At 36.7% G+C, this 13290-nt stretch overlaps 1 protein-coding gene across 1 annotated transcript in view; it reads right to left on the bottom strand.

Moving 5' to 3' along the window:
* Nucleotides 1–9969, bottom strand: part of tox2 (TOX high mobility group box family member 2) — a 144200-nt gene extending 134231 nt beyond the window's left edge. Inside the window, 1 exon segment of the mRNA XM_077197658.1 lies at nucleotides 9785–9969. Within this exon segment, the coding sequence (XP_077053773.1) occupies nucleotides 9785–9886 (102 nt within the window). The 5' untranslated portion in view covers nucleotides 9887–9969.
* Between the last annotated feature and the right edge of the window lie 3321 nt (nucleotides 9970–13290).

Raw genomic sequence — 13290 nt, 5'->3', positions numbered from 1 at the left:
CCCGATTCAGCTCTGAAATCATCACACAAACGAAATCTAAATTGTGTGCGCTCACATGTGCATCAGGGGTTAAAACACTTCCTGACCAAAAAGAGACAAACTGAAAACCACACACACGTGGGTGACAAAGAAACTGTGCAAATTCTGCGATGCCATCCTGTTTGGTTTAGGTTCAGCTGCCACAAAGATATTTCCTATTTCAAACGTGCACAAGCAGCCATTTTATGACGAGATATAAAACAATCGCTGTGCTTGCCGGGGGAGTGAAAGACGTTTTAATTTAAATCTCTTATTCTGAACGACATCCGCCGACAATGCACTGGCTTTGAGTTCTGAACCATAACCATGCCGAGTGCACAAGAACAATAAACTTCTGTCTTTCACAGTGACGATCAGAGAGTGGCAACATCTGGCGGCGGGACTCATTTTTGGGTCTCCAAACTCCTGACTGACAATTACGGTCAGCTGAGAAATAATGCATTTCCAGTCCTGGAAAACAGTGCATGAATCCATGAACCCTCCTACAGTCAAACCAAAAATTAATCAGAGATATCATTTTTGATATTTATTTTTTTACTAGTGTGTGCAGGACACTATAGTTCATTTATGTAAGTGAGGAGAGCGAAATAAAGTAAAATGTGACATATTATCCCCAAATATTCTTCATACAGTGACTACCAGTAAAATGTATAAAATTTGGGACCAAAAATTATTCACACACCAGATACAATTTTTGATATTTTTTTACTACTGCACCCAGGACGCTATAGTTCATTTACGTGAGTGAGGAGACCAAAATAAAGAAGAAAAAAAACGAAAACTGTGACATTATACCCAATATAATGTGACTTCATATAGTGACTACCAGTAAAATATACAAATTTGGGACCAAAAATTTTTCTCACACTTTGAGCTGATCATGTTTTGCTGAAGTGTTTTTTCTTTAATTGCTAATGCACCTTTTTACACCACAGACTGAACAACATGAAGCATTGCATGGTGATTGGTTGAGCTAAACTGGTATTATATAATTGTGTAGTTAAATTTAACAGCTGACAGATATTCAACATAATTCATATGTGAGACAGTCTAACAGAAGGACGGACAAAACCAGTGACATATCAACTGAGTTCTTCTCATATTTTATTACCATTTTCTACAGTGAATAAACTGTGATAATGTGAGAAATGTTAAAGGTGTCTGAATAGATTTTGGTTTGACTGTATATGTGCACATGCATTTGGGGGTGCATCTACACCACATCCTGAAAGGGGGGTCTCGGTGGACCCGTGCGCCACAGCGTACCGCCGTTTCTGTAAGGCGCTGACGGGTCGGAAACACATGCCCCACATCAAGCACTGACAGGTTCTGATCAAAGTGCCCTGAAGCCTTGTGGGGGATTTGAATTAATGTAGCTTTCCTGTAGCTCAAACAATAGAGCGTTGGAGCTTGCAACGCCAAGGTCATGGGTTCGTTTCCCAGGGAAAGCAAGAATGTAAAAATGTGTACCTTGGAATGCAATGTAAGTCTCTTTTGGATAAAAGCGTCTGCCAAATGCATAAATGCAAATCTCTTCCAGTTTGGTCTTATTTTTCGTCGGTTCATTGTGAGGTCATATTACAATAACACCACTGCTTTTAAAATGGCCGGTAAAATCTAATGCAGATTAATTGATGTGTTATATTGAACTCTCGGGTTCTTGACCAATTTATTAATTAAAAGCCAAAAAGGTTCCATATAAGGAGGAATGTCTTAAACGATTGGATAATTATTTTATGCTTAACGGGTTATTCCAGTGATAAAGCGGTTTCATTCATAAAATGTAATTAAAATAAAAAAAATAATTAATTAAAACTAAATGATGCCATAATGGAACCTCTAAAAAGGTTCTATAAATGAAGTGGCTCACGGAACCCTTTAAGATTCTATTAGAACTCTATTAGTGCTGTCAATCAAATCGATTAATCACGATTAATCATATCTACAGTAAGTTTGTGTTTACATAATATATGTGTGTGTGTGTGTATGTATTATTATATTTATATATATATATATATATATTTATTCAGACATGTCTGTGTGTGTGTATATACAGTATACACACACACACACATATATATATATATATATAAAATAGATATAATTTAACTAAATGGTTAAAGTACCAGTTGCTTTCTGTATCATTTGTTAACATTATAATACGCATATAATTCAGAAATACTGAAAACTGTATTTCTGAGTGAAACTGAACAAGACTTAATTCTATCCATTGGGAATCGATTGGATGGTGAAAAGTAGGCGTTTCATTGCTAGAATAAAGACAGGGGTTGAATTGGATGGAAAGTACAGGATTGGCGACGTCAGCTGAAATGGAAAGTCATTTAAGAGGCAAAGCAAGTTATTGCATTTTGATGAAAGATTATGAAGGCAATTTTTCTCCTTTATAATAACATGCAGTGATAAATCATCCACGAAAAATGCTTTTAGAAAGTACATTCTGAATCACCAAAACCACAGCAGCAGAAAAACCCTGAGACAAACTCCTGTTCACCTGAAGGGATGATGATCACACATCTGTAGATGCACATCATCCAGCCGGTACTAAACTCGGCCTGTGTAACTCGGCCGTATCAGGAGTGTCCCAGAAGCCTCTGCAGTTCTCATTCCCCGCGGACAGGCATCGTGATTATTTACCGGCTGCATTACTGAATCAGTTGCTATTCACCATGAAGCCAGCAGACATCCAGCGTTCTCTCTCTCTCTCTCTCTCTCTCTCTCTCTCTCTCTGCCAAGGCCAATTAGTGCTCTGCTGCGCCGGCACCCCCACAGCGACTGACAGCGCTTCACAAAACGCCAGCTACATTTACTGCATTACTGCCCGAGTGTGTGACTGGGCTGCAGACGCTTTTATACAGGATACAGGGCACACAAAAAAAATGCCAGGTAATTTTTTGCACGGTGGTCACCTGAAGTGTTCTGCTGTTTTACTGTCAGATAAAATAAATGTACAGTGATTATTAACGTCCCAGGGCGTAGAAACCACTATAACTGGGGGGTAGAAGTCAAACAAAATAGGTTTTTCAGAGGTAAGATTCTGATACCAATCTAGAGAGCAATATAATGGTATATATGCTATATATATATATATATAAGTAAAACAAATAGGTGTAGGATTTACTTTAAAACAATTTTCACTCAGAATTTACTAGTACATTTTACAAAAAATTACAAAGAAAGAAACACATTCAATTAAATTTGAAATAGCAATAGACTAAAATGGTATTTTCTTGCAAATCTTACTCCAATAATCATATATATATATATATATATATATATATATATATATCATTTTTTCAATGTGCTGCCATACATTTGCATTTTTATATTGTATTATATATATATATATATATATATATATATATACATACATACATGATACATGATAATTGTAGCCTATATGATCAAACACAGTATCTAAGTCGTCAATAAAACAGATTATTGGAGTAGGTTTTACAAGAAAATACTATTTCAGTAGTATTACTTCAAAATGTTGCATTTAAGTTAATTTAAAAAAAATATGTGTGTGTGTGTGTGTGTGTGTGTGTGTGTGTGTGTGTGTGTGTGTGTGTGTGTGTGTGTGTGTGTGTGTGTGTGTGTGTGTGTGTGTGTGTGTGTGTGTGAAAGCACAGTTGATGACAGAAAATAAAATATAAAAAATGCAATGCAAACTTATTTCCGCAGTTGTTTCCATTTTCTATGGGTCTCCACTGTCTTTCACACAAGTATTGCAGTTTTGTAACACAGTTTTGTGGTTCTGACTCATAAAGCAAAGCATTGAATAGTTCTGAAAAGGTCTCGCTCACCACACAATGTGCACAGGCATTTTCACACCGCACGTCAGTAATACATGTGCACAGTGGGTCGAGAACAGCCTCGGTGCGAATGCTTCTACAACACAGGTGTGGCTTTCTCTCGCCAACAGAACTTCAGAAAGATCCTGCTTTTAGGACAATGTAGGTTTAACAATGAATCTTTTTTTTGTATAAACACCTTGACCTACAGATACAAGTGTGCTGAAACGCACTGGAAAGGAAAAAACGAACATGATTTTGAGAATTTGACCAGGTTAACTTAAGATGAAAAAAACCATACATTTGGACCACACTGTAGCAATGCATACTGTTATATTGTTAACACTTTACAATAAGGTTCATTAGTTAACATTAGTTAATGTATCAACTAACATGAACTAACAATGAGCAATGCATTTGTTACAGAATGTATTAAGCTTTATTAATGTTAGTTAATAAAAATCCACCTGTTCATTGTTTGTTCATGTTAGTTCACAGTGCATTAACCAATGTTAACTAATACAACCTTTGATTTTAATAATGTATTAGTAAATGCTGAAATGAATATTAACTGATTAATAAATGCTGAAGAAGTATTGTTCATGTTAACTAATGAATCGTATTGTAAAGTGTTACCGTTCTAGTCATATACCTGTTCACATTACACACACAAATCAGGTTGAAAAACACCTGATGGATGAAAATAAGAGCTGAAAAACGGCTCACGGGCAGGTTTATGATGCAGCGTTAGAAATGAGTGTCTCAGCGCAGCTTCTGTTAGTTCTGGATCACCTCTTTCCACATAATTACCTCCCCGTGTACAGAACGCAGATCAGCCGGCCTGACGACTCATTTTATTCACATCTCCATTACAGTGTCGAGGAAACAGGACAACTGTCATACACAGGAAAATGTCAATGCTTCATGCAAACTGATAGGATTATTTTAGTCTTTCATTCACTTGTCGTTTTCTCTGGTCTTAATACAAACAAGATTGATTGATTTGAGATTATACAACATTAAATAAACGTATAAAGAAAACATATTTGTTTCCCAGGTGTGCTGCTGTTGCATTGATTCAGCATGTATACATTTACACTTGCTTCGAATTAAAATGCTGAATCAGTGTAACAATAGCACACCTTTCCCATGTAAATCACACACTCCTGCCTCGGGATGAAATGCATATTTACATACACCATATGCAACGATACATGCACAGAAAAAGTATAATATATGAGCCACAGCATGCACAAAAATAATGTGTGCAATTTTCTCCTTTGAAAATCTCTTATTTCCATTGAATTTACAGCACCGATGCATGTCGGTTAAAGTATTATTTAAGCTAAAGACAGTTGCACTCGTAGATGCGCCACTCTGCACCCGTTTCCAGTAATTGCTAGGCCTACGAGTTATTTTTAGATGGTTAAAGCAGCAAAGAACAAGCTCAAAGAGTAAGACAGACAGAGACAGACTCTTTGAACGGACTAAATAATAAGTTAAGGCTCAGACTCGCTTTAAATGAATCAAGGTTTTCTGCCGTCACACAGCTGGTAATGTGCCACTGCCACCCACTTACAGGGATCTGATTCAGGAGCGATAACACTTTTTTGGCTGCCGCTTAACATCTGAGGTCCCTTTTCTTTTGACGGCTGACACTTGGACGTACAATTGAAATTGAAAGTCAAACTTCTCCAAAACTCAGTGCAAGAAGCGGCTGGAAAGATTACCATGTTGCACACGTATTCTTCTAGACGTCTGCTTTATGAATCTACATTTGCAACCCATTTTACTTCTGTAATCTGACTTATTTATAAACGCAACAGGGTATTCAATGAGACTAGAATGATTGGATGGCAATGTTATGTCAAAGGCGAAGCAAATTATTGCATATTGATGAAAGACTATGAAGACAACAATCTTTATTCTTTTGAAAAACACACACTGATGAATCAATCACAATAAAACCAGAAACATGCATTAAGAAAGACGGATCAACTTGGATTTGTTATGGACTTATATTGATATGTTTAAGATTAAACTCTCTTGACATAGCAACACAAGTGAGCGCTATGAATATACTTGATGATCTAAGAGTTAAAAGTAGTTGGGTTGTCTCTAACACACTGTGGTCTGCCTATCTCTGTCTGCATTAATACAGTAACACCGGTGAAGAGGGGGAAGTGGTCCATCTTCTCTTAACCTATCCAACTTCAATTTTAAACGCAGCGAATAAGCCCGGGGCGATGCACAAGTCATAATGCATTCGACAAATATTCTCTGGGTGAAACATGCATTTATGAAGAGATGGCCTTTAGAGGAGGAATTCACAGAGCGTATGCTTAACAAACAATACACCCACTCATGAAAACGAGAGATAGAAAGTCAGTCTGCTCAAAGTGAGAATGAGTCACAGCTCAACTGAAACTTCAGCATCAAGACACCAGAAAAGATGTTCAACCCAAAATCGTGCACTTTTACATGCTTAATATCTTAAAACTAGACTGTGCACTGCTGGACCAATGGGAACTTGAGTAAATACTAGCATAGCAGTTACTAGCAGCGCCGGGCGTGTTTGCATTGGAAGTATGGATCTGGCAGGTTTGTTGCAGGGCAAATGATGACATTGGTTAATGTGTTATCGATTGCTTGGTTGTTATGGCTGTAAAGTTGCTTCCCTTTTCTGAGGTGTGACTGATCGCAAACTATATGCATGAGAACTGTATTAGTTTTCTGAAATGCTTAAAACTTTACAAGATGTTCTGAATAGCATGAAAACAAATCAACAGAGAGTAATTTTTGGTTTGTTCTGCTTTTTGTCTCTTATATTGACAACAGCTGCCATCTGTGTCCTTAATAATCTTAATCAAACAACAAAAGACAAAGAAAAAGCACTCACTGCTCTTGACTGAATAACTTTTGTAACTTTAATAAGGATTAATCTATGATTAATTAATACAGTGTTATTTTGCATTTGATTATTGAATTTCTGTACCTGAAAATTGTGAGTTTTCAGTCATAACTGCCTGTTTTTGCCTAAACTCAATGAATATTAAACCTATATCTTCTTCTCTGCTGCTTTTAACTGTTCTTAGTTATATTTGGTTTTATTTAGTGATTTGTTTTTGTTTAAAGGTGTATTTGTCTATGTGTGTTGTACAGTTGGGTCTGTAAAGCACTTTGGCCAACTCGTGTTGTTTTTAAATGTGCTTTCGAAATAAAATATGATTGACTGATATATAAATATATATGATTCTGCCAACCTAATGATGCTGGGCAACTGAAATCCTGACTCCTCCAATGGGATTTTTATATCAAAGGCTAAACACTGGGTAAAAATAAAATAATAAATGAAAATAATATTTAGATTTATTCACTTGTGAATTCTGCATATCCTTTGCTAAAAAACTCACGTACAGTACATGCACTGTTCTACGATTGACGGTTTCATACTTCACATACAAATATGAAAAAGCTCATGCGTGGTTCAGGAATCCAGCATGTAGCATGTTTGTGTGTTAGCGACAGGAAATGATAGACACTTATCATGGATGGCCTAGTTTTTCAGAACAGTTTCCGGTTCATGCGACACCACTGTAAACCACTTCACGCAAACTCTCAAACGTTACATATTAATGCAAGACCTCCCTATATGACCTTCAATTGGGGCCTCTCAAGAATGTTGGAGAATATTGCATTATTAAAGCTGGAGCACATAAAGAGGGCCATTGTGGTGGGGAGAGCAGGCTTTCCCCCTAAAATTTTGTTTCATAATGTCCACTTGCACAGGATCATTTTTCAACGTATGGAGTTGGCTTGGATTACTCTGTTCTCCATTCGCCGGCTGATCTTTTCCATATGCTTAGAGCCACAAGCTTAACTCTGTGACACCCTACTAAAACACCCATCAGCAAATTATGAGTTACTCTCTGTCAAGATGGCTGAATTTAAAAGCTTCATCACAGGCTGCCTTTTCACAAAACATCTGAAATGCTTCTAAACAGAGTGGTTATTAAATAACAAAAGCCTCTGTTTACCATTATATAGCCAACGTGATTCATTTTTTCGTTTTTGTTTTATAACTAAGAAGAAATTGAGTCTTTTCACATTTCTGTGTTTCTCAGAAGTCGTCATAGTTGGGTAAACTTCTAAAGTGGTAAATGAGAAACGACATAAAATATATTTTTATGTTTCCATTTACTCAAACAGCAAAAAAAAAAAAAAAAAAAAAAAAACATCCACAATTGTGTTTTCATGACTTTCAAAAATAGGAAAAAATAGAGAGATTGGCAGTCAGAAGAGAGAAAGATGTAAATTTGCTGTATTAGAAACACTCACAGCAGCATTAGTTTTTTGTCATTTGATGCAAAGCTAATATAGTACAAAGTACTAAAGTCATCACAGTCTGCGATAAGAGTCTATTAACTACTTCTCAACATTTGCAAGAAAAAAAATAGTGGCGGTAAAACGAATGATGTTATTGGGCCGCTGACTGAGGATCAATAATTCACACAGCTGATTGGTTCCTGTGTACTATAATGTGCAAATAATTCATATTTAGTCTGTTTATTGGAAAAAGACAGGAAATATCCGCCAATATCGCCATTCTAGATCAGATTTGGTAGGGTTTAACAATGGTCGCTGAAGCTTCACGATGTTATCTATTGCTTGATTGACACGTGACTAAAGCCAGCGCTTAAATACGTCGATTCAGTTCTGAGTTCCAAGTAAACAGAATATTGATTTGACAGTTTATGTGTACAAGATAACAAAAGATAAAGACTACACTGTTGTTGTGAGAACTTCCCAGTAACACAATGAACCCAATTAAACAAAACATCGGCTAATAGCCAACAACAGAACAAAAGTAGGCAATCATAAACTAAAACTCAATTCTATATTATAGTCTAAACGGCTGCATTACGGACATAGCCTACCATCAAAACTCACAAAGCAATAAGGGATCAACATTTATTTTAATTATTCTTAATTCACGCTATGACAGATAACTGGAGTGACGTATAATCCGTAGACAAATGAGGATCGGGGAGTAAAGTGCATCTTAAACCGACTGCTAAAATCTTATCCTAGTCAGCCTGACGCTCAATGCTAGTGCACATGCTATTTTCAGTCAGCAATACATAGTAGTCTATATTATACATTCAGACCCGTTATTAGTCACGCGCTCACTGGCAAAACTAAACTTAACACCGCATTGCACACATTTTCCGGTTTAAAATATGCTCTTATGTTCTTCTAAAAAAAATCTAAATGCACTACCCACCGTCCGTTTCTACTTGTTTCACTGCACGAATGAATCATCATAGAAATCCCGCTCAGAATTAGCCGAGTTCCCCGTAATAAATAAATAACGCGCCTAAGAACTAATTAATTGTTCTCTACTTCTAACACACGTGCAATTGCAACTACGTCACACAGGGATGCAGTTCTATCAAAAAGCAATTATGAAGCGAATTCACATCCAGACAGAAAGAAAGGAAAGCTGCATGTCTCCTATTAGTCCTATATAAGAGGAGCCGGACGGGAGATCTCCATCTTCCCTCGGGAAACAAGCTGTCTCAGTGGACTTTATCATGCTTTTCATGTGCAATGCCACATTTGGCTAATTTTGCATGAATGTGCAAGCAGTTACAGTGATGCTATAGTGCAAGTGCACAATTCCCGAGATGCTGAAGTAAGTTTGGGATACCCGGTCCGGAGATGCCGAGGTTTCGCGCGATCCGACAATGCGTACTGAAAACTAACACACTCACCACATTCAGCCTACACTTAGTAACATGATGTGCATGATTGCAACAGATGAAACTGTCCTGAAGTGAATGAAGCAGGTTATTTCCCATCTGGGAAAGAGAAACTAGTGCGTAAAGAAGAAGAAGAAGAAGGAGAAGCCAACGCATGGTGGGGTAAATTACCTTGTTGCAGTGGTAATAGTCCAGAGAGGAGAGGCTGGTGTCGGTGGGTAATGTACAGGAGCCCACGCTTGAAGGAGGTGCCGGGTAAAATCTCACATCCATCGCCCGCTCCGCTAGACTGAAGGCATGGAGTGCAGCTCGCGCTTCTGTTCTCTCTCTCTCTCTCTCTCTCTCTCTCTCTCTCTCTCTCTCTCTCTCTCTCTCTCTCTCTATTGTTAACTCAAACAAAAAGCAACAGAACGACTGAAAGAGAAAGGGGTTGAGCCTGTGTTCATGCTCTCCTCACATCCGTTCGCGGGATTTGTTCTGTTCCATATGAAAACACGCGCGCGCGGTGATGCTCGCTGGATATTTTTGCGATTATTTACGCGCTTGTGTTGAGCTTGAAAACATCTCAACGCAAAATAACGTTAGGCGTAAAACATGCTAATAAGTGCAAGTCAATTTGGCTTCTACAGTAAAATGCTATTAAAATTATATTTGAAAAGATTTTTACATGTAATATATATATATATATATATATATATATATATATATATATATATATATATATATATATATATATATAAGTATATTATAACATAGCACCACGATCCACTAACATGTTGTCAGTTTCTATTCCACGCCAAGTTTCCACAGTTCACAGTAAAAAGAAAATAAACCTGTATATAAGTTTGAGAGAACAGAAATCTGCTGCTTTGTGAACTAGTGCTCGTGTGGTTCACTGACTCGACTCTGTCAGGCGACCTCTGCCGATGGGAGCGGGAAGGAAAAGAAGGAAGGAGAGATGGATGAGAAACATTTGAGGTGGGACTTCACATTGGATCACTGTTTCACAAACAACGACCTCAAAAAGTATTTGGACACTTAAAGTTGCATAAAATCTCCCCGACATAAGATAACCGTTAACATCTTTTGCTATAAAATAGCTATAAATACAAATATAAAATATAAGCTGTAAACGCTCTTTGTCTGTCAATCATTTTTGCACCCCGAGATAGATAGATAGATAAGATAGGTAGATAGATATATGTCTGTGTACATCTATCTATCTATCTATCTATCTATCTATCTATCTATCTATCTATCTATCTATCTATCTGTTTGTTTATCTATTTATCTCTGTCTGTCTGTCTGTCTATCTCTATCTGTCTGTCTGTCTATCTGTCTTTCTATCAATCTATCTATCTGTCTGTCTGTTTGTTTATCTATCTATCTGTCTGTCTGTCTATCTATCTATCTATCTCTCTATCTATCTATCTGTTTGTTTATCTATCTATCTATCTCTGTCTGTCTGTCTATCTGTCTGTCTATCTTTCTGTCATTCTATCTGTCTGTCTTTCTATCTATCTGTCTGTCTGTTTGTTTATCTATCTGTCTATCTATCTATCTCTGTCTTTCTGTCTCTATCTGTCTGTCTGTCTATCTGTCTGTCTGTCTATCTGTCTGTCTGTCTGTCTGTCTGTCTGTCTATTTCGATGTCCATAATGATTGACAGACAGACAGCGTTTCTGATTGGCTAGTTTTCTGAGGGATAATCTGTCCAATTACACATTTGCTTTTCCATGCAAATTAATTTATCTGATTTAAAAACATGCATTTGCGTCTGAATCTTATAACAGAAGACATCATGCCATTTAAGAAAGAGAATCAAACAGGGAACAGAGAGAACAACACTTTCCTTCCCAGCCGTTTAAGAGCCAAAAGAAATTTAATGTAAAAAATTCCTGATGAACAGACTAAGTAACTCATCTGAAAACTGCTCGTATCTTCTGTACATCTGTGCACATTCTTCACTCTAACAGCAGCTCAAAATGTGCGAAAATGAGTGTGTGTGTGTGTGTTCACGTCTAAGGCCACTTGTGTGTGTGTTTGTGAGTGAGCTGTCATCGCAGTAGGACACTTGTTGTCTCTCTACGACCGTGTGTGTGTGTGTCAACATGCTTATTGTGCCACATGCAGTCAGTGTGAGTGTGTTGGAGAGGGTCCTGGGGTGGGAACTTGTTTAATAAAAGCCACAGATGGAGAACTCAACAGGCATGTGGAGTAGACGCTCACTAGAGCTCAGAGAACATATGAGTTCATGCATTGCATTTATATGCATGCACATGCATGTTTTATGTATCTGTGTGTGTATATATTTAGGGGTTAACAGGCTCAGGGATTCCATTGCATCACGGCTTTGGAATGTGTAGTGCCTCCCTTCCCAGCATCCTCTTGTGTTCAACAAAGAGCAGGGACAAAAAAACTTTGCTAGTGCAAAGATTTGTTTATGAAGCACTGATAAGCTGCAACCCAACGACCCCCAGAAACCAATTATATCCCACTTTAATTGATCGAATCTCACAAAACACATCCGGATCATTATTATTTCACCCCAAAATCGTAGGAAAGAAGCTGAGGAAACTATAAGTAAACTGTTGATTGCCCAAAATACAGAACATTGTGATTCTCTGGTGTTTCAAAACTGTGATCTGTTAGTTTGAGACATAGAAACAACCAATGACGTGATGTTATTATCCGTATATCGACGAATGGCAGAAGGGGATGTGGAAACCTGTTCGGAAACAATTCAAACATAATTATTATGCAATTGTTACTGAAAAAAAAAAATATATATATATCCATTATAGTTATGCAAATTGTTGAATTATATATATTTGTGGTATGAGTGCAGTCAAATCAATTAATCGCTATTAATAAAAGTTTGTAAATATAAAATATGTGTATATATATATATAATATATATATATATATATATATATATATATATATTATATATATATAAACCATCTCTATATACACACACATACACATATATATACAGTTAATTGCATTTACATTATTTTTCACTAATTTGAAAATAATATGATGGAAAAATTGCATTTTCATTAAATTGATGCAAAAACACTGACAATAGTATTTAAATTGTAATCTTTACATATACAGTATTTTGCCTTTAACTTTTTCTAGTTTCATTTTAAAAAATGCATTACAGTAATGAGAAATGAGGATATTGAAAAAAAACACAAAAGCAATACATCCAGACATATACAGTAATAAAAATTTGAAGGGGAAATGTGCTTAATAATAGACTGTAATTTTTTTTATGCAAAATTAATTCTTATCATTTTTTTCCATTGATTTGGGGGTGAAATGTGACCTAGACATGTTTTTCATGAGATTCATCCAATTACTCCAGCACTTAGCCAATTAACAAAGCAGATGACACTTGAAAAAAAAACGACCGTATGTGGGTCACAAAAAACCTTCAAAAACAGTCAAAAACGGCAGTCATTACCTTCTTTACAGTAAATGAACTACACACTCACACACTTGAGCGTGACACAAACGTGTGTGAAGAGAGACCGCGAGTACGTTCTCCCATAATAAGCGAGGGCCAATAAATAAGGGAGGTTACACAAGTGTTATTAAATGTCAAAATGATTACTGTGTCAGTGAACGGCTGGCTTATTCGAGCTGAACACGTCGCGTTGAGCTCTCGT

Source organism: Siphateles boraxobius, unplaced genomic scaffold (assembly GCF_051911475.1).
Source record: "Siphateles boraxobius isolate OS27281-9 unplaced genomic scaffold, OSU_SipBor_1 41, whole genome shotgun sequence".
NCBI lineage: Eukaryota > Metazoa > Chordata > Actinopteri > Cypriniformes > Leuciscidae > Siphateles > Siphateles boraxobius.
The sequence above is the reverse complement of the archived record's forward strand: the minus strand, read 5'-3'. Positions and strand labels throughout refer to the sequence as shown.